Below are 27,915 nucleotides of genomic sequence, written 5' to 3' on the forward strand. Positions count from 1 at the left end.
GGGCGGGGCGCGGCAGCTGTCGTGAGGAGGTCCTGGCCAATCGGGACGCATGCCGGGCCTGTTGGGCGGGGCGTCGAGGCCTTGTCACGCCTGGGTCCGTGTGAAAACGGGGGTTCCGAGTGCAAAGCAAAGTTTTTTTGTAAACCGTCTGCAAAAGCGGGGGGGCGAAGAAGGCGCCGGAGACCGGGCCGAGTGCAGCTGCCGTGGTCGCCGCCTTTTTAGCTCCCCTGGCTTCGGTTCCTCGGCCCGAGCCACAGCGGAGGTGACCAGTGGAGGGGAGACCTGCGCGGAGAGACCGCAGATGCTTGGAGCCTTCGCAGCGCGCAGCTCCCCGCCGCCCGCCTGCTCCTGCTCTGGCTCTTGGTGCTTGGGCTCCGGGAATCCCAGCTCCCCGCCGCCGCCGCCTCTGTCGCGGGGCTGCGGGTGTGGGGGCTGCTGGGGCTGAGCCGGGCCTCCGCGCCGGCTCAGAGGACGGACGCCTGAGGAGGTGCTTGCCGCTGGCTCGCCGGGGACGCCCACAGGCGCGGGGGCTCGGCGGCTTGACCCGGGGCTCGCCCCGAACGGCCCCGGAGGCCCCTCACTGGTGTCCCAAAGGCCCCTCAGCAGTGTTCCGAGCGGCCCACTGAGAGCCCCGCGCCACCCTCCCTCCTCCGTCGCGGGGTCTCAGACAGACCCTCGGCGCCTCGCCGCCACCGTCTCCCCAGTGTCCGGGCCGCGTTCGGCGGGCCCTTGAGCCGCAGCCATGGGGTGCTGGGGTCGGAACCGGGGCCGGCTGCTATGCATGCTGATGCTGACCTTCATGTTCATGGTGCTGGAGGTGGTGGTGAGTCGGGTGACCTCGTCGCTGGCGATGCTCTCCGATTCCTTCCACATGCTGTCGGACGTGTTGGCGCTGGTGGTGGCGCTGGTGGCCGAGCGCTTCGCCCGGCGGACCCACGCCACCCAGAAGAATACGTTCGGCTGGATCCGGGCCGAAGTGATGGGGGCTCTGGTGAACGCCATCTTCCTGACCGGCCTCTGTTTCGCTATCCTGCTGGAGGCCATCGAGCGCTTCATCGAACCGCATGAGATGCAGCAGCCGCTGGTGGTCCTTGGGGTCGGCGTGGCTGGGCTGGTGGTCAACGTGCTGGGGCTCTGCCTCTTCCACCATCACAGTGGCTTCGGCAACGACTCCGGCCACGGCCACTCGCACGGGGGTCACGGCCACAGCCACGGTTTCCCTAAGGGGGTCCGCAGCAAGAGCAGCCGCTCCGGGGACAGCGACAGCAGCGTGAGCCCAGGCGAGCAGAGACCTGACCAGGAGGAGACCAATACGCTGGTGACCAATAGTAGCAACTCCAACGGGCTGAAAAGGGACGGGACAGGTAAAAGGAGAAACTCGCCGCCGCAGGTGGTTTGGTTTGGGGAGCCCAGACCCTAGCCGGGCCCCGGCGGGATGGCCTGCACGCCCCCTGGTGCCCAAGTGAGCTTGCGTTGTGCCGCCGCCTTCCCGCTCCCTCCAGGTCCCGCCCCCTCCCGCCGGGGAAGGCGTGCAAATAGGACCCCTTTCAGCCCGAGTGTTGCGTTCCAGGGGGTAGGGAGCGCATCTGGGGGTGTAGGTGGGGACTGTGCCTCTGAGAGCGGAGTAGGGTCGGAAGGTGACTGTCAGCCCGCTGCAGTCCGCAGCCGCACTTGGCCGTCTTTACGGGCTACCTTTCCAAGAGACTGTTGAGTTTTTACAGGATCAAAAATGCTTCCTAATTCAATTTCTTGGCCCTATTGGGAAATGGAGAGAATCCCCAATTCGTCTTTTGCTGTTGGCTGTTTGAAACGCAAGTAGTTCTTATGCCCTTTAAACAAGTTTCTCAATATTGTGTGCAGAGCTACCTGTAGGCATTACTTTCCTGAACTCAAAACCCGGGTTAAAGGTTTCTTTTATGAACGGCAATGTATGTTTCAGTTAATTGTCTAAAATCTAAACCTAATCCTGAAAATCCTACAATTAAGACTTGTCTAGGCATGTTAAAATAAGAGTGATGGTAATTTATTCATCTTATATTTTTAATGAGTGCTGTTCATTCTAATTATTAAGTGCTCTTGAAAGAAATGTGGAAATAAATGTTGGAAGAAAGGAGACAAAAAGGAATCAACCAATACTGTACTACCCAAGCTCCATGACCTTAGCAGTTTGGTGTATCTCTTTCCATTTTTTTTCCATTTATATTTATTTACCTACTTGTATGATACTACACAGTTTTCCTTTTTTTCGAGATTCAGGATATTATGGTAATGAAATTCAAGTTGTATATTGAAAAAGGTTTAATAGATGAGTGAATTTCTTCTCATTCCTACTCTGCAGGGTGTTATTCCAAGAAAATTAAGCTGCTCCGATGTATATATCTCCTTTAACAGATTAATACATTTGGTTTAAGAGTAGTAAGGTAGATGGTGATCATTTATTTCCAACTTGTCTTGAAGGCTCTTGTCAGTTTCTAAACCCACCTCCACCAACAGACTAATAAAAGTTTAAAAGTTAAATTTGACACCTAAATGACAAAGACTGACTAGAGCTTTGTGTCAAATCAGGCCTTTGTAATAGACATCTCCATAGTTGCATTTAATTTGGGGGGATAGCATTCGGTAGTATTTTTTCTTTTTGGCCAAAAAGTATAACAAAATGTTCCCAGGACCCCCACCCCACAGCAAAGATGAGCTTTTTTTTTTAGAGTGAGGGAGATTGGAGGGTAGTTAGGAGAATGGAGAAACAATATCATCTTAATGACTTTATTTAGCCCTGGCCATTTTGTCCTGGCTTGTTCCCAGTATGTCAATTTGTATTAAATTGCCCTGAGCACATTTTAAAATTATGGTTTATGAAAAATTTTTCACCTCCTTATTTAAATGGAATGAGACAAGGATGTTTATATAAACACTTTACGTGTATTTGATTCAGAATTTGTATTTCTTTGCAGATCCAGAGAAGTCCAGAAATGATGTAACGGATGTACAATTAAATGGGAATCTTATCAGAGAAAATGACCAAATGGAATTAGAAGATGATGATAAGGCTGGACAACTTAACATGCGTGGAGTTTTTCTGCATGTCTTTGGCGATGCTTTGGGTTCAGTGATTGTAGTAGTAAATGCCGTGGTCTTTTACTTTTCTTGGAGAGGTTGTCCTGAAGGGGAGTTCTGTGTGAACCCATGTACCCCTGACCCCTGCAGAGCACTTGTAGAAATGATGAATAGTACTCATGCAACAGTTTATGAAGCTGGTCCTTGCTGGGTACTATATTTAGATCCCACTCTTTGTATTGTAATGGTTTGTATACTTCTTTACACAACTTATCCATTACTTAAGGAATCTGCTCTTATTCTTCTACAAACTGTTCCTAAACAAATTGATATCAGACATTTGGTAAAAGAACTTCGAAATGTTGAAGGAGTTAAGGAAGTTCATGAATTACATGTTTGGCAACTTGCTGGAAGCAGAATCATTGCCACTGCTCACATAAAATGTGAAGACCCAACATCATACATGGAGGTGGCTAAAATCATTAAAGACGTTTTTCATGATCACGGAATTCACGCTACCACCATTCAGCCTGAATTTGCTAGTGTAGGCTCTAAATCAAGTGTAGTTCCGTGCGAACTTGCCTGCAGAACTCAGTGTGCTTTGAAGCAATGCTGTGGGACACGGCCACAAGCCCTTTCTGGAAAGGATGCAGAAAAGGCCCCGACAGTTAGCATTTCTTGTTTAGAACTTAGTGAGAATCTAGAGAAGCCCAGGCGGACTAAAGCGGAAAACGTCCCTGCTGTTGTGCTCGAGTTTAAAAACACGCCAAACAAACAACCTGAATCATCTTTGTGAGTCTTGAAAAAGGTGTGATATTTGACTTTCGCTTTAAACTGCAAGAGGAAAAAGACTCCATTGAAATTCTAAGTTTGCCAAGTAGTGTAATTGAAGTCCTTGTCTGGTCACACAGTTTAATTCTATTTTTGTAAGAACATAATGGGACTGCTTAACAGAGTTCTATATTACGAGTTTGTAATTCTTAGTGCAGAGTACAGCTACGCTGTACAATTTTGGGAAGCCAGTTTTAACACTATGTTACATTTTTGTTTAAAGTAAGTATAAACCTTATACAACATAATGACATTTGATTTCCAGTTTTTCCATGGTGAAAAATTAATTAGGGGGATAAATAAATTAAAATTGTTACTGGAATTTCTCTGCTTTTCTTTTCCCCCAGTGTTATTTATATATATATATATATATTTTTTTTTTTTTTTAATTTTTTTTTTTAAATCAGAATTAACTGCTAGAACTTTAAAATTCACAACTTTATTTCCTTTGACATTTTAGGAAATATATACTTGCCTTTTGAGATCATTACATGGCATAATGGCAGCATATTTTAAGAGTGACTCCTAGATATTGGGAAAAGTTCCTTTTTTTCTTCACATAGGCTCTATTAATACTAATGATCAGTTACTATCCTGTATTCTATATTGCTGAGGAGTATTCTAATAAACAGTGAAATAATTAACAAATTGAACTATAGTTTACACCTAATAGGGCATATGGGGAGTAAGAGCACAGAAGAAAGTTTACCAAATTAAATATTTAGATTATTGTAAGTTAATATTCAGACTACATTTTAAAATTATTCTGAGAAATTTTCTCTTACCAAAGTTGGTCTAAAATACAGACATGTTCACCAGCATTACTTTCTTTGAAAGATTGGCATCAGAAACACTGAGCTGAAAGTTTACTCACCAAATATATACAGGAAATATTTTTAAGGACAGTGAACTCAATCTAATAATTACATGTTAAATGCAAGCTTATAAATAATGGAATCTCTTAAATTTTGGGTATTTTAAAAAACTTCAGAGTGAATGTAATTTCCTAGTGACCAATTCTGAATGGATTCAAATGCAGCTTTTCCAACAACCAGCAATGCTTGTGTTTTGCCAAGAGCCACTGATGTGGGAGAAGAAAGAAATCTGAAGGTTAATGCAGTTTGGATATTAGATTCTTACAAAGCAATATTAGTTAAGGGAAAGTTAGTAATTCAGATTCTGTAAGTCATCCTGTCTTGACATTGCTCAGATCTTCCAACAGTGGCTTATTTTTTAAGAGGCCACAATAGCTTCACAGGAAATTGTTCTTGGCTATTTTATTGTTGCTATGGATTTCAAATCCATGCACAAATGTTATTTAAGGGTATTTAAGTTATATTTTTCTTGATAGAGGTTATGCTTTGTGAAGAAACTATAGATTTTTGTCCTCAAAAGGATGAATATTAATATCAGTTATCATGTATAGCTCTATTTTTTTAGACATAAGGTATCCTGACTACTTCAGTGACTTTTATAGCTGACTACTTTTGGGATGGCTACCTTTTGGGGTTTGAAATAATTCATTGTTTAATGGGTCTTAAGATGAAAGCGCTGGCCTTTGACAGTTAACTTTTTAAAGGGATGATCTGGTAGGTGGTGTGTTTCTTTTCTAGTATAAGCCTATTGCTGGCAATGGGCCTACTTAAGAGCAGCTGATTTTTCCAATGAGAATGAGGTAATTTTAGGAACATAGTTTGTAAGTTCACATTTACTATAATGGGCCAAAACCATAACCTGCCAATTTGCAATACATCTTGATCTTTTAATACTCTTATCTGATATTGTGTAATTCAATTCCTAAACTGATAGTTACTTTGGATTTTGCAGAAATGTTTTTTTAAAAATGAAATTGGGAAATCTCATATGGGTGAATAAGAGAGAAAGCTTCAAATTGTACTGTATCGTGTACATTCCTGATTTAATACTTTAAACTACAAAATATTAAGATCTCAATACAGTTTGTTATAGAAACATTTCAGTAATGATACAATAGGAAAACTGATAAAATACTATATTCAGTGGGGTTTTCTTTACCAATACTCTGTTGGGTCTATTTCTTAAAGGTTGTATAATGTATAAGAAATCAACTGAATGAGGATTTTTTAACTGGTGTATAAGCATGGGGCAAGGGCTTTTTTTTTTCCCCCCCCAGAAGTGCTTTGAAGGTAACAGCCTTTAGATTTCAGTTAGTTCACTTTTCATAATTTTAAGTAGCTTATATGTAACAAAGTGATACAATAGGAGTCTCTTTTTTCAAAGGACTTTGTCATAATAGCAAAATCAGTGGGCACTGACTCACCTTTTGAGTTTTAGCAGAGAATTATTTATTTCTTTACAATGCACTTTCTAACCCATTTTTAGCTATATTAGCATTATCTTTTTTAAAAATGCTTTTGTATTTAAATATTGTGGGACTTAAGTGTCTTTTCTAAAATAGCTTATTCCTTCCGGAAAGAAAATGAGGGAAATACCCTGAATTATTAGGAGACTTAAACCCAATATTTAAATATGCTGTTTTATAACACTGCATCAGTTTCAGGAGGTGCATCTCTCCTGCTGGCTCTTTTATATTTGAGCAAGATCAGTGTATTTAGAATATACGTTTAGCAATTTGTCTGTTATCTCCGTTTAGTGAGAAGAAGATGCTGCATGTGTCTGAATTAAAACCAACCCAGAAATTTTTCCAAGCCAAATGCAGCCTTAGTGATGAGAGAGATTTAATCCTCCATTGTCACCTTTTAGCTTATGTGATTGGTTAAATTTTTTTTTTTAAAGGCATCTGCATTGTAAAAGTGTGGACTAGAACTTACAAAAAAGGTCAAAAAAACTCACAAAAACTTTGCTGTATGTATTTTACTATCTTAGAAAACAATGTTTGACGAACTAAGGTATGTAATTTGAATAGGAAAATCTTCCATCAAGAGCACCTTTGGAAAATCACAATAGGTAGAAGATTATGTTGACCCGTTTGTGTCTTCTTTAGTAACCTCAGTTAAATTTGAACTTTTGGAAGTTTTGAGGGAAAAGACCCATGGAATCTAATGTGAAGTATTTAGTAGGCTAACTGGTATTGAGTTGAAGATTTTTACTGTTTATAAGCAGATATTTGAATGATATAAATGTCATCTACCTGCTGTCTTAAGATGTTCTCATATATAAATATGGAGAATAATTCTACAATATAGAAATATTTATTTTAATAGAGTTTCAGTTAAGTCATAAAACAGTGTTAAAACTCTTGGGAAGGTGGAGGGGTTTTTTTTGCTTGTTTTTTAAATTGAAACTGTCAAATACAGTGTTTGACCATCTGAAATGGAAATTGTAATGGCACTATTTTGATGTAGCTCTACCTATACTAAGTGGCAGGCAATGCTATTTTGTTTTACTAACAAGCTCTGGAATATTTAGCAGTCATTTTCACTGGCACAAGAGCTTTTTGTATGTCATTCAAATTTAAACTTTTAAACCAAAAATGTTATGGTCCAGTGTCTTTGGCAAAAAGATGCTGAAGGGAATGTAACATACAATTAATATGTGGTTTATATATAAAAACACACAAATTGCCATGTTATGGTTCTGCCTTGAAACAGCACAATGAAGTATATCAGTGTATTCTGTGATTCTTTATGAAATTTCCATGTTGTGTTGTTTTGTGTCTCCCATAGCCTGTCCTTTGGGCCAGATGTGGCACAGTTAAATGCAACTATCATTTCATTAAATGCAGATGCACATAAAATGTCTTTAGTGCTGCAAATTTTACCTAACATTTGGTATGTTTTATGACTGTGCATTGTTTTCCAAAGCTGTTCCTACCTCACCATGAGGCTTTATGGATTGTTATGTATTATAAATGTTCTTTATGAGACAGACTACTGTGTTTCTTCTCATTTATTAAAAGTTAAGTAGAAAAATAAACTAATTTTTAAATATCTACTGCATCATTTTGTGCATATGGCCTCCCCTTCTATGCTAGTCTGGGTTATATAAAAGAGAGTTGGACTTCAAGTATTGAAAGGGAAATTGCAGCTTAACATAAGTGTTACTTGTGTGCATGTGCAGAATGTCCTGGTTACAGGACAGTGAGGTAGAGGAAAACAAATGTGGGCAAAAATTGCAAGAGAAATTGAAAGGGTAATAATAGTGTAAAAGCTCACCAACATGAAATACTCAATAAATTATGTAGCTATAGGTTAACCTACTTCTTTGAGACTTGCTATTTATTTGTAAGCATAGTTACTAATAAGGATTATTAAGTATTTTGTAATTATATAATCCAGAACTATTAACCCAAGAGTATATTAGTACATTACTTTGTTTATATGAGTTCAGGACTATCATAAATGTAGTCTCATAAAGAATTTCTGTAAAGAACTTGTACTTCTGACTGGGAGAGAAACAGTTGAAAAATCAATTGGTAATAAATGTCAGTAGACAATTAGTAGAATTGATAAATAGATATTCCAAAGGGATAGAAATCTTTGGAAAGGATTCAAGTAGGTTAAAATTGAAAGGAGGGGAAGTGGGTGTGAGGCACAGGGACATGGAATAGTATAGAGGGTTGAGGGTCCAGATGTAGGAGGTTTTGTTAAAAGTGCCATGTCAGCTGGTTTGAATTTGGTTTTATTGGAATGGAGGAAGCCATCAATAGTATTTGAGTGGAAAAGGCGTTGTACAGGCTAGATTTGGAATGGAAGTAGACAAAGTGAGACAGGACAAATCAGTTTACTAGGTATTCAATGCTAAGAGCATGAGCAGTTCCCAAATAACACACTCACTCTACATATACCACATTTCTATTGATTCCACACACATTGTTTTCATACTTGAACATTTCTGAAATCAGACATGCACAGATAACAATCCGTGGTATCTTATTGCTGTTGGCCAATTTTGTTTCTTATCTGGCTGTGTTCTTACTAGTAAGGGTTCAGAAAAGAATTCTCAGGCAATATGGTCTTTTAAGAAGTATTTGCCAACATTCCCTAAAACAGTCTCATGTGCTATGCATTGCACATCCGAATGAGAGCTACTCCTTTCGATTAGATTAAAAAATACTCTAAGAAAGTCAGTGGCAACATTTGGTTTTAAGGAAATCTCAGACATTTCCAAGCCTTCAGAATTGACCATTTTTTCCACACACATACCCACCCACCACAGCTGTAGCCTCCTCGACTTAACGATTTTTTGACTTGGCCATGATGCAAAAGTGATGCTCATTCACTAGAAACCGTACTTCGGATTTTGATCTTTTCCTGGGCTAGGGATATGCAATGCAATACTCTGGTGTATGCTGGGCAGCAGCAGTGAGCCCAGCTCCCACTCAGCCACACGATCGTGAGGGTAAACAACCGATGCTCTACAGTGCAGTATTAAATGCACTTTCAATTTAGAATATTTTCAACGGACAATGGGTTTCTCAGGATGTAACCTCATCGTAAATGGAGGAACACCTATCTAGCCTTTATTCTTTTAAATCAAGTAACTTACAACACTGTTTATTTACAAACTCGTTTCCCTTTCAAGTTGTAAACACTGAAGTCAAGGCTGTCAGCTTACTTCCTCAGGCTCTAGCACAGACATTAGTCATTCAAGGTGTTTGAATGGATATTGAAGAATGGCTGGAGTGGAAGACACAGTAATAATATTATGAATAGCTAAAATGTACTGAGCATTTATTACATTCCAGGCACATACATTTTCATCTAGTCCTTACAAACCATTAGGCATATGAAATTCCCATTTTACAGACAAACATATTAAGCATCTTACCCAAAGTCATCTAGTTAGTAAGTGATGGAACCAGAACTGGAGTTCAGCAAGAGAGTTAGGATGCAGCGAGTGGCTTGCTTTCCCATCACTGAGCTGTCAACAACCTTTAGAAGTAAACTTAAAATGAAGAGTTCTTTTTCTTTTTCACTCAGTGAGCAGCAATAGACAGGCAAAAGAAGTGAGGAAAAGAAATGTTAAAGCATTTGACATTTATTTTAAAAACTCAGAGTAGCCACCAGACGACAGATCAGAACTTTCTTACCAAAGTTAGAGTTTCTTATGTTATGGTTTAGTGTCATTTTTATTTTTAATTCCGTGGGGGAGAGGAGTAACAATCGATTTTAGAATTTAGGGGCTCTTGGTTTTAATTCGCTCTTGTGGACGCGTGCCAATCTTTACAAACTAGTAGTGTTTTCACCTAAGCTACTGTACAGTGTTGTTTGAGGTATTTACTGCTTCTTCTAGAGCACAAAAACTGTGGCTTAAATATCTTTTATGCTGAAAACAGTGGGTCTTTAGGAGAATGAGGAGCAGAGGTGACTGAAGGAAACTTGGGTAAGGAGACACGGAGAGGACCATCTGCTTTTCAACAGGGGTGCTATTAGCATTTGGGTGAGACAATTTATCATAGTGCAGAAGGGTCCTGTGCATTGAGTTGAGCAACCCTGGCCTCCTTCCACACAAATGCCTATAGCAACTCCCCTTCCCTGCCCATCAAATGTTTCAAATGTCCCCTACGGAAGCGGTATGACCCTACGGGAAATCATAAAAGGCTATCCCACTGGCTACTCCGCCAGTCTCTCCCATATGATCCAAATGCTACATCTAGTCTCCTTTTACATAGACTGGTAACAGATCCTTGGCATTTCGTTTGAACTACAGTTTCATCCTTCCGTGCAGGAACCATGCTTCCATGCCTGCATCGTCAAATAGAAAGTCTGAGGGTTTGATTTCTGAGGCTTGTAACTATCGATAGAACCAGGTAGACAGGAGCTCCTCTGATTGGCTAAGAAGAGTGTTCTGTGCAAGAAAGCAGCGCAGTTGGGGCCATCTGAGTTGGTCATCGAAACCCTTGGCTCTCTCTTTAGAAATATAAAGTAAAAACGGGTTTCTGGCAATATAAAGGGGTTCAAAACCAGTGCCTTTTATTAAAGTACAAATTTGAATATTCAAATAGAAATTGAGAAAGACCCACCCAAATTTTTCTTTCTAATGACGAAAATGTCAAGGACAATATTGGACAAAATTTATCAGGACTTTTTATAGCCTGTAAGAAGAGTGACAGACAATGACACCTGCCCTAGGCTCTTGCATCAAGTTTTCAATTCCTCTGGAAGGTGATGGTAATGAGGCAGTATTTGTTGGTAAAGCTATTGGATCCTGAGTTTCTACATATTATTAAAAATCAATGAGCTGAAAAAATTAGGTAGCATATTATGATAGATGCTCATGCCCCAATCCCCAGAACCTATAATATATTGCTTACATGGAGTGTATTACATGGAGTGCAAGTGTATTTACATAAGTTAAGGACTTGGGGATGGGTGTTCATCTTGGATAATCTGGAAGGGCTCAATATAGTCATAAGAGTCCTTATAGAAGGAGGCACGAGGGTCAGAGTCAGAGAGAAGATGTAACGACAGAGACGTAGATGACAGAAGTAAGGGTTGTGGTTAGAGCAAGAGATTTGAAGATGCTACACTACTGGTTTCGAAGATGGAGGAAGAGGCCACGAGCCAAGGAATGCAGGCAGCCTCTAGCAGCTGGAAAAGTCAAAGAAATGAGCAAAACACGACAAGAAACTCCATCACTAGATGATATCACTGGACGGTACCCTGGATGGCACGACGCTCTGAGGGCTGCCCCATCTTCTAGCAATAAATAAATCTTGGGAAACTTGAAAAAATGTCAATGAAATGGATTCTCCCCTATAGCCTCCAGAAGGAACAAAGGTACACAATTCTGCGAACAACCATATTTATTCCATAAAACCCATTTTGGACTTCAAACCCCCAAAAATGTAAGGTAATACATTCAGTTTGTTTTAAGCCACTAAGTCTGTTGTAATTTGTTATAGCAGCAGTAAGAAACTAACATACATATATTAGTGCATAAATATAACTTATACACTAAATTTTTATATTGACCATTGCAAAACCTTTGTTCTCATTGGAGTTAAATTACAGACTAACTTGCAAGTAAAAATTTTATCAGACAAGGGCTAGATACTATCAATGGTGGTATAACTTTTTGTGTCACGCGTATGCAATAATTTACATTGGATAAGTCAGTTAATGAAACACTGATCTGTGGTTTTAAGGGAGGGAGGAGATGCTGAGGTGGATTGGATATGTGAACTACAATGAGGGGTTTTCTTTCATGAGACAGGTGCTCTGAGTTTGTTGAGATTTCAAGCTTAAGGGATAAATAATTCCTTCAGGAATTTGGTGGGAGTTCAGACGTCCTGTGTCACAATGAGACACAAACTGAATGAAAGGAGAGTTCCTGGTGCGTGAATCAACCTTGTAAGGATTAGAGATGTCATCTCAAAAACCCTGAGGCTTCTGAGGTAACCACAGGCCAGCATTCACCACAGCAGGCTCCATTTTCTTCTTCAGTTTCCTCCTTTTGTCCCACACACAGCCTGCTTCTTCCTCTTTTCCTCCTTCCTCCACTCCGTCTTCTCTCTATCCAGTTCTTCCCCACCCCCAGTCAGGTCCCTTATTAGGCATTAGGCAGGTTGGATACCTCTTGGAGTCTCAGTTTTCAGATCTGTGAGATGGGGATAATGCATCCTTTATAGGGTCCTTGTGAGACTTACATGAGACAAAAACAAAGATTTGCCGCATTCTATGTTCTGGCACTGTGCTAAGTGTTTTAGGCTGTGTAATCCTTACAATTACTCCATGAATTAAATGCTATTATTATCTCCAATTTAGAGAAGAGGAAACTGTGAGAGAATTGAGTAACTCCTGTAAATCTAAGGAGTAGGAGAACCAAAATTGAACTCACCTCTGTCTAAGAGGGTCTGTGCTCTTTGGTGTTTTTTTTATATTTAAACACTTTTTCAATTACTGTTGACATCCAATATTGTTATTAGTTTCAGGTGTACAACATAGTTATTTGGGGTCTTTGCTCTTAAGTATGACATCCATTCCACAGAGTATCTAACACTGGCTCTGATCTCTGGGGGCTTCTCCAAATTCAGCAGTACAGCAAAGTGGTCAGCTCTGGAGTCAGCCTACCTGACTTCAAAGCCCAGACTCACTGGCTGACTGGGGCTTGCGTAAGACACTTAGACTTTCTCCTTTGTTGCCTTATCTGAAAAAATGAGGATAATGATAGCTTCTCTTAGAGGACTGTTATAGATAGTAAACGAATCAGTCTGAGTAAAACACTTTGAACAGTGCCTGCTCCTTGGTGCTCAATAAATATTAGCTACTTATTTTATTCCCTTCCCATTTTGCACCTTTCCCCCTTTTTTCCCTTCTTTCTCTTTTCTTCTCCTCCTCCTTTCTTCTCTCTCTCTCTCTCTCTCTCCCCCCTCCCCCTTTTCCTAAGCCAATTAGTGACCCTTAATAAGACGGATTAATCCCATTCTTGACTCTTGAGCTTATACTGTTCTCTTCAATGGGACCACAATTCTCTCTCTTTCTCAAAATAATTAGACTTTTTTTTTCTTTAAGTAGCTTCCGTAACAAACATTACCTGCAGGAGACAGCAGGATCTCATGGACAAACAGATGTTTCCCTAATGGTCTACACTAGGACTTCTACTTCTATAGGAAAGGGTTTGGGGGAGGAGGAGAAATGATTGAGGCTGAAAACAAGACAGCCTATTTCAACAATTCATGTAGGCTGTGGAGGAAATGGGTGTGAGGTGTTTTCGTCAAGGACGGCGTTGGGTGTGTGCTGTTTGCCTTCTTGCTGCTGGAAAGCCTGGTGGTGCTTTCTGCTAAGGGCCAAGCTTGGACCAGTATCTCTGAAACCTTTCTAGCTGAGATGCGGGGATTTCATGGGACGTCCTTTTAAGGGGCAGTGCTACGGCCCAGTGGAAAGAGCCCCAGATGTGACTTTCCACTGCACTGACCCAGCAGGCCTGGCCCCACCACCTATAGTTCCAGGAGACAGGTCCAAAGGAGGCAATGATATCACTTCCATTCTTCTTTTCCTCGTCCTCTTCCTTCTCCTTCTTTTAAAGTCAATGGATAAGATCATTTTCACCTTTTTTTTTTTTTTAGTTGTCCTTTCAATCTTAGTTGTGGAGGGTGCCATTCAGCTTCAAGTTGTTGTCCTTTCAGTCTTAGTTGTGGAGGGCGCAGCTCAGCTCCAGGTCCAGTTGCCGTTGCGAGTTGCAGGGGGAACAGCCCACCATCCCATGCGGAAGTCGAACTGGAAACCTTGTGGTTGAGAGCCCACTGGCCCATGTGGGAATCGAACTGGCAACCTTCGGAGTTAGGAGCAGGGAGCTCCAACCTCCTGAGCCACCGGGCCGGCCCTCACCTATTTTTTTTTAAACTAAACTATTTGAGAACCTCTGAGTGTGCAGGCAGGGAGTGCGCCCGGGGTCTGATGGGCAGTCTCCTGAGTCAGCAGCTAGAGCATTTCCCCAACCACCACCAGCTGCTGTGGGGGCTCTAACCTCCGAGTACTAAATTGCATTTTCTCTCTCTTAATTATAACTTAGAGACAAGTCACAGAAGGAACACCTATTTGAAATACTAGTTAACGAACAGCAAAAAAAAATAATGATTCTTCAGATTTGTTTTACTATCTCCTTCCTCAAATCACTGTGTCGCCTTCTTGTGATAAATATTATTAACGGTAATGAAAATGTCTACGCTCCTCCAAAATCCAATGTACGGAAGAGAAAAGATGGTACTGATGCCATCCCATCTGGTTTGTCATTTATTGGAAGTCAGGACTGCTCTTGCCCACAGTGTGGGATTGGTGGCGAAGGGCTTGCAAAGAGCAACCTGAAACCTCCCTTACCTCATCATTTAAAGCAAAACACTAGCATTTTGTAAGCATTAAAAAAACAACAAAAAACGCAGCTAATTTTGTTAAGTGTATAAATTAGGTCCTGAATGCACTTTTTGTCTATTTTTTTACGCTGGAATACATGGTAATATATCAACTTATATCTTAAAACGATATGTGTGTACATGTAAGTATATGCATCTATAAATATTTTTTATTGCTCAAATAAATAAAAGTCAGTTGAACAACTTAGGCCACTTTTTAATCAGTGAAAAGTTAAATGTGAGATCACATTTAAAAGGAGCTTATAGAACAATTTTAGTGACATATTCATCTAAAGTAAAAAGATTGGTTCCTTATAAATCACTTACTCTGTGCAAAAGTGACAAAGTACCAGGACGCGGTGCCAAATAAGATCCTGGTGGTGCTGGGGGCGATGAGATTACGCTGGAATGTGGAAGGCTGTGGCAAGTCGCCAGGCTGGGAAGGGTGGCGGTGTGGGTTGTCCCTGGGGTTCCTGGCTGTCCCTGCCCTTTTTCAGTGGCAGGAACAGCGCCTTGACGTTTTGTTCGGGAGCAGCTCTGCTGAGGGCTTGGGCAGCCGGGAAAATCAAGGGACATTGTGGGCACCTCTTCTCCATCAGGAGCCAGCATTTTGTGTGCACAGACCCGCTCTGCATCTGGTGTGGTGGTTAAGGCATGAGTCTTGGAGACAGAGAGATGATAGTTGGAGTCTTGTGACGTGTCCATTTCCCGTCTTTATCACCCTGGTCTCTTTGGTCTCTGCATGGGAGTATTGTGAGGACTAATGCATTTACAGTCCTTGCCACGGGGCCTGGTATTAAATAAATGCTCAGTAAAATATTAGTGGTCTTCACTACAATCCCAGGAGGCAAGTATTCTCCACTGACCAACCACAAAATGAGGCTTCTGTTAAGTACTAAAGTAGATTGATGATACACTAGAACGAGTATTCACCTAGGCTAGACCTAGATTCAATCCATGCCCCAGAGCTCTTGATTTGCCCTTCACGCCACACTTACATCCTGTGGGGTTTTCAGGATTTCACTGTTCTTCTCCGAAGTACAGATTGGTTTATTCATTTAATAAATATTTACTGAGTGCCTATTATGCCTTAATATTTAGATGTAAAGGTCAGGAAAGCCTGAATGAATGACCAAGAGATATTTGAGCAGAGAGTGAAAGGCAAGTAAGGAAGCAAGCTGCTCAGGTTTCTGGGGGAAGAGCCTTCCAGGTAGAAGGAATGGCAGGGCTGAGGTCCCTGAGGAGGGAGCTGGCCAGCTCTTGGAGGACAGAAGTGGATGTTACTGAGGGAAGGTCTATGTTCATCAACAAAAGACAACCTACTGAATGAGAGAAGATATTTGCAAATGATATGTCTGATAAGGACTTGATGTCCAAAATATATTAAGAACTCATACAACTCAACATCAAAAAAATAGACAATCCAACTTAAAAAATGAGCAGAGGACCTGAACAGACATTTCTCCAAAGAAGACACACAGATGGCCAACAGACATATGAAAAGATGTTCAACATCACTAATCATCAGGGAAATGCAAATCAAAACCACAATGGATATCACCTCACACCTGTCAGAATGGCTGCCATCAATAAATCAACAAACAACAAGTGCTGGCGAGGATATGGACCCTCGTGCACTGTTGGTGGGATTGCAAATTGGTGCAGCCACTTTGGGAAATAGAAAAAAAATTTAAAAAAGAACTACCATATGACCCAGCCATTCCACTTCTAGGATATGTATTTGAAAAAAGAGAGACAAATATCATATGATTTCACTCATATGTAGAATCTGAAAGACGAAAAAACAAAATGAACAAATAAAACTAAACAGAAACAGACTCACAGACACAGAAACCAAACTGATGGTTGCCAGAGGGCATGGGGGTGGGGGATGGGTGAAAAGGATGAAATGGAATAAGAGGTACAAACCTCCAGTTCTAAAAAAACAAGAAGTCTTGGGAATGTAAGGTACAGTGTAGGGAAAATAGTCAATATTAACGTAACAACTTTGTACGGTGAATGATGGTTACTAGACTTATCGGGGTGATCACTTCGTAAGCAATGTAAATGCCGAATCACTATGTTGTACACCTGAAACTAATATCCTATTGTATGTCAACTATACTTTAAAAAAAGAGAGCGAGGGAGAGATCCAGATTTCTTCTCCAAAGCAGATGATTGTAATATTTGGACTTCCTTCTATTCAATCACCAGCCCTTGTTTGGGTCAAGCGACTTGGAGGTATAGGGCTGGCTTCACGGTGTTCTGGTTTGTTGCATAATAGCAGTGACTGCCTTGGTGACTCAGCAGGGTTCTGTGCATAAAAGTCACCCCAGTGGGTGACAAGTTCCAGCCCTAAGGCCTCCCTCGTTCCAGAATCCTCCACAGGGTGAAGGAAGGGGCCATTTCTCTGAGCCTGATCTTAATGTCTAGGTTCCTTAGAGCTTTGAGCAAGTAAATACTTTATCTCAGAAGTAGGGATCTTCCAGCTTGATTTTACCTCCCTGGAAAAAAAGTCTGATGAGTGCAATGAGCGAGAACATGGACTTTGGAACTGGAGAATTGGCTTAAGTGCGTGCGCTGGCATTTACGAGTTATATAATTGACCTGCAAAATGAGGACGTTAGTACTTGTGTCTTAGGAGATGGGGTTCAAGTGTGGTGATTAGGGAACATGCCTAGCTCAGTGCTAGCCCTTCGTAGAAGCTCAATAAATGGTCACTACGATTATTTTTACCCTCTTGAGCCCTCCTATCCTAGCAGAACAGACATCCCACTACTCTGTCCAATTCGCAATCCTTATCCAAATACTGATTAAATTGTGTCCCTGTACATCCAGAATCGCAACTGAAAATAGGCTGGATGATCTCCATACGTGAAATAAAAGTGCATTGGGGGAATTAGGCTGGGAGTGGGGGTGGAGCCATATCAGATAAACTAGCTAAATTGAGTAAATTTATGGTTACCTACCCTTACTTTCTAAAGAAAGGGTTGAGCGTCTTTTCCATTTGACCCTGGAATGCGGTATTCTTGCGCAATTCTTGAAGCTCATCATTTGCAGATGGATTCTGGTGAATGGAAACCTGTTTTGAATGTGGCAAGAGAGATCACTATTTCAACAAAATCGGCGTTTTGTGTGTTTTAAGAATGTGGATTCACTATCTCCTAATGTTTGGGTTGCTCGTCCAGATTTCTCATAGGTATGTGTATTTTTGTGTTTGCAGAATCATTTTCTCTCTGTCAAATAGTTCTGTGGCTATCTATGGAGTCATCGATTCAAAGGCTTTTTCACTAGAGTTTTCCTCTCCCCATGTACATGGGTTTGTAGGAGGTGGAGGGATGGTCATTCACCAGGGATTACATTTTTCTTGGGGAAAACCCACTTAGGGCAGTGGAGGTCACTGAGTGAGTGCCAGTTACAGCAACTGAAGGCCTGCAGAGACGAAGAATCTGCACCGTAGCTGCCTTCTCCTCTGTCCGAAGGCACCTCTGGTCAGTGTGGACAAAGCTTGCTCAACTCAACTCTGGAGCTTTAAGAAATCAACCAATTTTTAATTACACAATTTATACCCAGATGCATTCCCCTAGTAAACAACTGAAATAATACTGATAAGACTCAAGGAATTTTCCCTCTCTTTGTTTTCTAGGAGTTTTTAAAACATAATGAATTTTGAATTTATCCAAGTTCTGTTTTTTCCATTGTTATGATCACAAGTTTTTCCTTTAATCACTGTCCCCCTGTGATCCTCAATTTGGTGTGTAGCATTCAAGACCTGTTCATATATAAATATAAATATATATATATATATATATGCATATGTATTAATATCTATATACCTACATATGTAGGTATTAAATTGATATGGGTATTACATTAATATCAGTGTTCAAGCCATATACATGTATATGTTATTAATATATAATTAATACCTATATTAATTTATGCAGGATTTTCTATGGAGGGTGTTTCCCAACTGAATCATTTTGCAACTTGCTCTTTCTCTCAGCAATATGCAGTTCATCAGGCTCTGCTTTTCATTGGTAACTGATGGGTAGTGTTTCCTAGTGAGGAGTTTGTTTGGTCAGGCTCCTCCTGACGGCTGTAGAGGGTGGTCCAGCTTCTCAGTCTTAGAGACTGTGCTGCAGTGGACATCTTTAGCCATGTTTTCGTGTGCACATGGTTCTGCCGTTTTAGGAGGTTCATTTTAAGAAGTGTCACGGGTTTTATGCAATTCAAATCTAATAGATACGGCCAAATTGCCCTTCAGAGTGCCAATCTAAATTCCCACCAACAGTGCATGAGTGTACTTGAAAACTTTTCATATTATTAAACTAAGATTTTTGTCAAAAGTTTGCAGTACTTCAATTTTGTTTTAATTTGCATATATCTGAATGGCAATAAAGTGGAGTACCTTTCCATGCCTTTATTGGCCACTGATATTTCCTCTTCAGTGAATTTCTTATTCAGATTTTTCCATACTTTTCTTATTTAGGTTGGTTGTCTCTTTTATATGAATTTGTAATCATTTAAAAAATGTATTCTTGATACTATTTGTTTCTCCTCGGCTGTTGCTTATTGTTTAATTTTGTTTATGGTAGCTTATACCCAGAGAACAAGTCATGTGAGGACACAGTGAGAAGATGGTCATTTGCAGGCCAAGGAGAGAGGCCTCGGGAGAAATCAAACTAGATTTAATACTATTAAATCATCTAATCTGTGAACATGAGATTCTATGTCATCCATGTTACTATTACCAAAAGTAATTACCAAGTTTATCAAGGGTTTAGTTCTAGAAATTTTTGTTTGTTTTTGCTTATTTGTTTCTATAGTAAACATTTCATACACCTAAATATAGGTACAATACACTATACATACAAATAGGTGTATATATACATACATACATACGTACATACATACACAGACACACATATACACGTATGTGTTTAGCTTACTACTTCTTGAAACTCACTTATTCCCCATAGATTAACTTTTCTTCTTATTGAAATAATCTTTATTTCAGAGAGGTCTAAATTGACTGGACAAGGAATTCTAGGTTCTATTATTTCCCCTTACCATCTTATTTAGTCTCTGCAAAGGCCCTTGAAGGAAGGTACCCTAATCCCTATTTTACTGATGTAGCTTTAGAAGTTTGGGGAAGCTAAGTAGCTTGCCCAAAGCCACACAGTTAACACAAAACAAACTGGGATTCGAGCCCAAGTCCTGTTTGTTCCAAGCTCAGCTACTGAGGCACTTTCCAAAATACCAGGCTAACATATGAAAGTCAATAAAAAGCACTCAATTGTTAGTTTCCTTCTGTCCTGTCTTTCTCTTCTCTTTTCTGAAAATGCGCAGAAATTTTTCTCCCCATAAGTGAATCTATCAGCCAATGAATGAAGTTCACTATATTTAGATTTTCATGAGTAGGAACTGGGAAAAGAGGGATTTTTCTCAGATCAGGAGACAGTAGAAATGATGGATGGACATGACTGTTGACCTGGGATTGGCCTGTAACCTGTGGTTGGGGACAGAGCAAACCTGACGGCTCCTGGCTCAGCCTGGCATTCTCTATGAGGCAGTGAGGTGGTGTGTGCCTGGCAAGGCCACTCGAGCAGGGCCTGGGAGGTCAGCAGCTGGCAAGAATCCTGCAACCTAGCACGTGAGAAGGTAGGAAAGACTCCTGAACAACTCAGTGCCTGGGGCTGGAACATTCTGCCTTGCTAGCTGTGGTTCCCCTCCCCCTTTCCTGGCAAAGCTAAATGATTAGGTGCATCTCAGCAGCAAAGTCAAAATTAGTTTTGCTTCCCTCTGCAATGAAAGTCCAGCTGAGTTGGGAAGGGAGGGGCCCTTGAAAGGTATTTCCACCTCAGCCTGACTTATTAGGTTAGTAGAAATGGAATTTTTGTTCTTCTTGGTAGGTTATTAAAACCCTTAAGGAATGTGCAGAAGGCAAATTTAGTTTGAGGAGCCCAGTAGGCCAAGGAGACGCTGAATAAAATAGTCTAGTTGTTTGGATAGCTGGAGTGTTGGTAAGAGGGAGCTTTTGACTGAGGGCTGCCCCAGTGCTGCGCTTCATGGCTCCTAGGGGCTCCATCCTAAAAGGGTCTGCAGGTGGCGTCTGCTCACCGCTCAACCCCAAAGCCTTCTGTGCCTGGGCAGCTCCTCACCTACGGTCTGGGGAATCCAGAAGCTCAGCTGGCCTCTTGCCCCTTGGACTTGATGTTCACTGAAATCCCCTCAAGTTGAGGAGTGCGGGAGAAAAGAAAGAGGTGAGACTGGGTGACAAGGGAGGTAGGAGAAGGTCACATCGGGCACGTTCTGATATTCTCTGGAGCAGTGAGGGATCAGCAGGGTGAGGTCTGGGGAGAGGAGGCAGTGCTGCAACCTGTCACTGGGAAGGGTTTCATTGAGCAGCTGACTCAGAAATGCAGGGCTGACAATCCCTAATTACAGTCCCATGCCACATTGAGTCTTGTCAAAATGCAGAGCCCTACTTAGTCCCAGAGCCTCAGCCCCTTCTAAGTGGGAGAGGCCTTTCCAGAAAACAAATCCTCATACCTCCCCACACTCAGCCTCACAAAGGCAAGAATCACCTGTGTAGAAGAGGTGTTCTCCCTTCAGGAGCCCAGGGAGTGTTTTCCAGAGACAATCCTGACCATGTCAGCCCTCCTCCAGATCTTTAGCAAGGCCTACAAGCCTGTTAATCTGGCTCCTGCCCACCTCACAACCTCATCTAACACCCATGACCTCTAGGGCTAGTTATTAAATCAATGCAATGCACGGTATTGAATGCCTACTTCCGGCTGGGTGTTGTTCTAGGCATTGAGATTACTCCCATAAACCAAATAAAGTTCCTGCCCTTGTGGTGTGTACATTCTAGTAGAGGGAGAAAGGTAAAATTTAGAGCAAGTTGGCTAGCAGTCAATGTTAAGGAGAAAACCACACAAGGTCGATCAACGAAAGCCTCACTGATAATGTGCCATTTGAACAAAGGCCTAAAAGAAGAGAAAGGGCAAATCAGACTTCTGGGGAAGGTTTCAAGGCCAGCAAGTGCAAAGGTCCTGAGGTGGGAACATGCCTTCTATGCTGCTCAAGAACAACAAGAAGGCCGGTGTGGCCGAAACAGGGTGGGGAATAGAAGACGTGATCAAAGAAGTACCAGGGCGTTTGCGCTTTGGTTTTCACTCAGAATGAGATAGAAGGTTTTGAACTGAGAAATTATATGATCTGACTTATGTTTTAAATGGATCCTCTGACTGCTTTGTAGAGACTAGAATAAAGGAGATGAGGGGTAGGACCAGGAAGACCAGTTAGGAAGTTCTTGAAATGACCCAGGAGAGGGGTGTTGAAGGCTTGGACCCAGTCTCAATGGTGAAGGTGCTGAATGCTGGCCGGATTCCAGACACACACGGCAGAGTTGTCAGGATGGCCTGACAGATTGGATGGGGGAATGAGAGGAACTGAGGAGTCAGAGATGACCCCAAACGTTTGGGCCAAACAACGAGAAGGATGGATCGACCACTTACAGAGAAGGGAAGATGGCAGGAGAAGAAGGTTCTGGGGGCAAGATCAGGAATTTGGTGTTGGACCTGTTAAATTTGGGATAATTATTAAACATTCCAGGGAAGGTGTCAAGCACGCATTTGGATGTTTGAGTCTGGAATTCAGGGGAATGATTTGGATGGAAACATAAATTTAGAAGTCATGAGCTATAACAGGTATTTAAAATTATGAGCCTGGTTGAGGATTGGCCTTATGTAAATTCATGACTACCAACCACATTGGGGTCTTGCGGAATTAGAGATGAGATGTTCAGGGACAGAGCCCTGGGATATTTCAATGCTTTGGAGTCAGGAAGATGAAACAGAGCCAGCAAAAGACACAGAGAAGGAGCACCCAGTGAGATAGGCGGAAAACCAGGAGAAGGTGGTGTCCTGGAATCCAGGGGAGGAAAGTGTTTCAAGGAATGAGTGATCAACTGGGTAAAAAGTCCTGAGGAGCCAAGTGAGATGGGAACTGAGGATCGATTGTTTGGCAAGCAATTGGTCACCTTAAGAAAGTGTGGAGAAGTGAGGGAAGTGAGGTCAAGAGAGGATGGGAGTACAGAGTCTTATTAACTATCCTGTCCCTTGCTTTTTCTCACCTTCGTGTCATCTTCCTTCCGTTCTCTCTTCAATTCCACGTGCATAAAAGAAACTGCAAAACTGTCAGTGTCTGGAGTATTTGAGACCTGGCATGTCATCAGTTTGGCTCACATAAATTCTTATGAAAGCTTTCTACAGGTTTGGCCGTTCTCACATCAACCCTCGCATGTTTGGCGCCTGGACTGTGTTCCAAGCCTGGACTCAGCTGGGACTGCCGACTAGCGTGCCTTCCACACAGCGGGGTGGCACCAAGGCAACTGGACTTCCTACATGGTACCTCAGAGCTCCGGAAGTGAGAGTTCCCGTGAACACAGCAGAAGCACACGGCCTTTTCTAATCTAACCTCTGAAGTCACATATCAAAACCTCCACTGGACTCTTGGCCGAAGCAGGCACAAGCCACCCAGATTCAAAAGGAGGGACATAGACTCGACTCCCCCATGGGAAGGATGCCAAAAGCTTGACGCTAGTCTTCTAAGTCTCCTTCATGATACTTTTTTTTGTGTGGGTTTTTTTCAGTGTTCTTATCTCAGTATGCACTCGTATGTATCCACTATGGTGACAGCTTGAGTCAAGGCTTGCAAACTCCAGTAAATGACTACCACAGTCAGGCAGGGGAATGAAGCTGACCAGGTGTAAGAGACCTTAGGGCTGGTGAACCAGACGTTGTTTGCGCTCTTTGAAGCAAGCAGCCACTTCTTGGCACTGGCTAATTGTTGTTCCGAGGGAAGGCATGCCCAGTATTGCCAAAGCTTCCAATTTTTCAAGATAGGTCCAGAACTAAGGGTGTTTATGTAAAACTTATCACGATTAAAAAGGCTGTGCCGGCCACCTGCTGCCTGGCGGATAGTAGGCTCCTTAAATCATTGTGGAAGAAATAGAAATAGAAGAGGACCCTTAAGGTCCTCTCACACTCATCAAACAAGGAAACTAGACTCCTACCACAGGTTGGCATTTAGCACGATCCACACAGCACCTCAAAGGGCAGGTCACTCTGCCTCTATTTGGCTTTCTTTTTCTTCTAAATGCTTAAAATGATCTGAGATATGTAATTGATTGCCTGGGCCTCCCACATACCAGGTTAAGCCTCATTGGTTTTGCTTGTTCTGTACCCAGGGCCTAGAGAAATGCCTGCCATAGAAGGTGCCCAGTGGATTCTTACTGAAGAGAGGTCAAGTGGGTGTGACAGGTGCCATTTAGGGGGCCAAGCACCTTGTGGCAGGTGCCAAGGTAAGTAAGGAAGCTGGGATTAACACACACACACGCACACAATTTGGTGCAGAAGTACAACTATAGTTGACACTTTGGTAGTGAAGATACTCCTTGACATACTTTGGAGTCATGTTTTTGCAAACACTTGTGCAATTTAAAAATGCATTTTTCAAATGAGTTTCCATGCACGATATTACAGGAAAGAAGGGGATTAAGAGATTTTGGTAATCCTTGGGAGACATTACAAGCTTCATGATTCCAGCCTGATTCAGGCAAAACGGAATATTTAAATACGTGATTTAAACACGGAACTCTGGGGTGGGGAGAGTAAGGAAGAGAGATTTGGAAGCCACGCAGGGGTGGGGAAGGTGAGGCTTGGCCTCCTTAACTGCCTAGAGAGGTTCGTAGCAGTAGAGACTGTTCAGTTTTTCCTGTTTTTGTTTTAAAGACATTTGGAAGTGTCACCCATCTCCAGGTGGAGCTTGCCTAGCTCAGCTGGCCGGGAAGTCAGAAGTTTTATAGCAAAACAGAATGGGGTGTGGTGCCAGTGAGCAGAGATACAGCACAGAGGCACCTCCTGAGACGATGGCCTCAATATGCAGCTGCTCATAGGTGACCAGCCATCCTCCTACACTGCCTACCAATGTCAGAGATGCAGGGCACTCAGAGGTGGCAGCCTATTGTGACACCACTGCCAACCCTATGTTGATGAAAGGTGTGGGGAGAGAAAGCAAGCTTTACACAGAGAAACGCATGACCCTGCAGTCTTTTCTCTATGGAACTGGGTGTTGACCCCAGAGTTCCCTGACCCCCAAACCCTTTCTCTCTCCACAGGTTCGGCTGGTTAACCTTGTCTTTTTCACATGTCACTCATTTCTCAGACAGCAGGCAGTTAGGACAATGTCTGGGGTTGCCTCTCAAGTGCTATACACCATCTCTTTGATCTGCTTGCCCTCCAAGGCAGAGTTCTAGCAGCAGTTCGGGGCTGCAGCCCCTCATCTTCATGCCGCCCATTAGGAGGGACCATGGGGCTGACTGGCCACCTGCACCTGTACACTCAAGAAGTGGGTGTTTGAGAGAGTGTTAACCATTATTGGCACCACTGGGTGCTGGGTGCTGTGCTGAACTCTCTGCGAACGTAACTCTTTAACCCTTACAACCAGCCTAAAAAGCAGCAGAATTGTCCTCCTTACAGATGAGGAAATGAAAGGTTTGGGAGCACAGTGGGCTTGTCCACACTCACAGCGCTGGTTACTAGTGGAGCTAGGATTTGAACGGAATCAATCCGCCTCCATAGCAGCTCCTGTGGTATAATATCCTGTGGGGGAGTAGGTGTGCGGGGGTGGGGTGGTCTTCAAGTTGTCTGTATCCAGTGCTGAGGGTGTCCAGATCAAGCAGGCATCCTTTGATCTGCAAGTGTGAGTAGAACTCAGGCGGGAGGTGTTTGGAGAAGCTATAGGGAGGCGTGAACGAGAGCAAACAGGTTGGGGCAGTAGGTGGGGCACACTGCAGGCAAGATGACATGGCCCGGCTTGGTGACAAGCTCAGCTGGGCCCCTGAGGTTCGGGACAGGAGGGCAGTGAGGGAGGGGCCACGCACAGAGGTCACAGCTGGGCCCATCAGAGCTCAGCCTGATCTGAGTGGTTGTTTTTTGAACTGGACCAGCCAAACTCCCCCAGCAGCTTACTGGCTTTCTAAGGTCTTCCCTTCCTTGTTCCTAAGTCACTGGGCTAAGAAAATACAGCATGTCCACCTGGCCAACTTCCCAGATAGAGCCTCATAAAGTCCCAGCACAAAGAGAAGTGAAACAGGAGGAAGAAATAATGTTTCTTCTGTTCATTCTACCATCCAATATTTATTGAGTACCTACTATGTGCTAGGTGCCATCACAGGTTCTTGGGATACCGTAGTGAACCCAAAAGACAGAGACCCCTGCCCTCAGGTTGCTTCTCATAGGGATTGGGGGGACAGTGCCAAACAACCATAAGAAATAAGCAAATTAGATAACAAAGGCTGTGAAATAAAGACAAACTGGAGTAGAAAAAGGGGGACCAGGAGTGAGTGTGTGGCTGGGGTTGGGGTTCATTCTGGCTGCAATCTCAACAGAACCACCAGGGAAGGGATGGAGTTGCTCATTAGTTCCAGGGGAAGAGGGTTCCAGGAAGAGGGAACGACCAGGTCAAAGTGCTGAGGCTGGAGGCCCGGGCCTCCGTGTCTGAGCAATAGCAGGAGAGCAGAGGCTGGAGAAGAGAGGGCAGCAGGAGGAGTAGAAAGTTGTGAGGATAGGGAGATCCAGGAGCCGTACAATGGAGGCCGTTTCTGAGCTGAGATGTGACATGATCTGACTTCTGTGTGTAAAGGACCCCCCAGCTGAAGCAAAAAGGTGGAAATGGAGACCAGCTAGAGCCTGGGGGGATAAGCAGGTGAGAAATGAGTGGGGCTGGAGAAAGGTAGATGCAGTGATGAAAGGAGGTTGGATGCTGGATATAATTGAGGGGGGAGCCAATAGGATCTGCCCATGATTGGATTTGGGGGGTGAGAGAAAAAGAGGAGGCAAAGAAGACCTTGGGTATTTGACCTGAGCAATCGATGGAGTTTCCACTGCTGAACGGGAAGATGAGGAGAGTAGGTTTGGGGGGGAGGAGACAGGGAAGAGCATGAGTACAGTCTTGTGTCTACTGCATCTGACACGTCGGTCACTCCGGCTGGACGTGTCAGGTAGGGAGTTAGGCATAGGAGTTAGGACTGCCAGAGAAAGGTCTGGACTAGAACTCTGAGGTATCAGCCTACGGACTGTATTTAAAGCCACGAGCCTGAAGGATATTGAGGGAGTGTGAGAGCAGACAGAGAAAGGACAAGGGCTGGGCCTCAGGGACTCTGGTGTGAAAAGCCCTGCAGAGAAGGAGCCACCAGGAAAAGAGGAGAGCCATGTGAGGAGAGCTTCAGGGAGCAAGGAGGGAGCAACTGTATCAAGTGGTGCTCAAGCCAGTCTTGCTGCTTTTGCTGTGCTGGGGGCTGCCATTCCCCTCCCTACGAGTGACAATGTCCATTCCCGAGGGGTGCGATGAAGAAATGAAATAACGTATTGGAAACACAGGGCACTTTGAAAGCTCTTCCCGACTGGGAGTTTCTTTCTATGGGAGAACGCATACAGATAATGATAATGGTGACCATGGCGCTGTTGCTTGTCTGTGTCTCAGAAAAAAAGTGTTCAAGGCCCTTGTTGTTGGGCAGCATGGCAGGGGTTGGGAAGCCCACGTGGGATAACGGGAAGCCATCCGTGCTTGCTGGGCACAGGCTGGAACGGAGGGGCCAGGGGACCAGGAGGGCTTCCCACAGTTGCGGGACTTCACGACAGTAGGTACTGGATGTGGAGATTTGGAGGGTGGGGGAGGAGGGACATTTACGTGAAGAGAGGATGTCACAACCTCACAGAGGTGCAGAAGGGATTGGTGGGGACCTGCTTGATTACAGTGACATGTATTGGTGTGTGTGTTCAAGGAACAGGGACAGTGGGCAAGAGGTCGACAGGGAGGTAAGGTTAGGTCACATTACACAGTGACCATATGCTATAAAGCAACAACTAAGCCACCAGACCTGGGGGGGGGGGGGCGCGGTTAGTACACAGCCTTTGTACAAGCACCTCAGGCCCTTCCCAGCACGGCCTTATAATTGCTCTGTTTGCTGTTGAACCCCCAGCTTAGTGCCCTGTTTGAGGGAGGCATGCGTGATGCACATGGGGGTCCCTCTGGCCGTGCAGAGGACGCTCTGTGCCCAGCTCCCTGCAGGCACGCAGTAACTGGGAATGGAACGAATTCATGAACCCAGGTCTGAGTGTTCTAAGACCTACCTCAGAGGCGTTGGGGCCCATCAGCTGTTCTTTCAA

General features: G+C 43.2%; 1 protein-coding gene across 1 annotated transcript; it reads left to right on the plus strand.

The window, feature by feature from the left end:
- The first annotated feature begins 160 nt into the window (after nucleotides 1-160).
- On the plus strand, nucleotides 161-7,823 carry SLC30A1 (solute carrier family 30 member 1). Its single transcript, XM_019738094.2, has 2 exons — nucleotides 161-1,364; nucleotides 2,952-7,823. The coding sequence occupies exons 1-2, from the start codon at nucleotides 743-745 to the stop codon at nucleotides 3,848-3,850; spliced, it is 1,521 nt and encodes a 506-aa protein (XP_019593653.2). The 5' UTR covers nucleotides 161-742; the 3' UTR covers nucleotides 3,851-7,823.
- The last annotated feature ends 20,092 nt before the right edge of the window (nucleotides 7,824-27,915 follow it).

The sequence above is a fragment of the Rhinolophus sinicus genome, linkage group LG17 (genome assembly GCF_036562045.2).
Source record: "Rhinolophus sinicus isolate RSC01 linkage group LG17, ASM3656204v1, whole genome shotgun sequence".
Taxonomy (NCBI): Eukaryota; Metazoa; Chordata; class Mammalia; order Chiroptera; family Rhinolophidae; genus Rhinolophus; species Rhinolophus sinicus.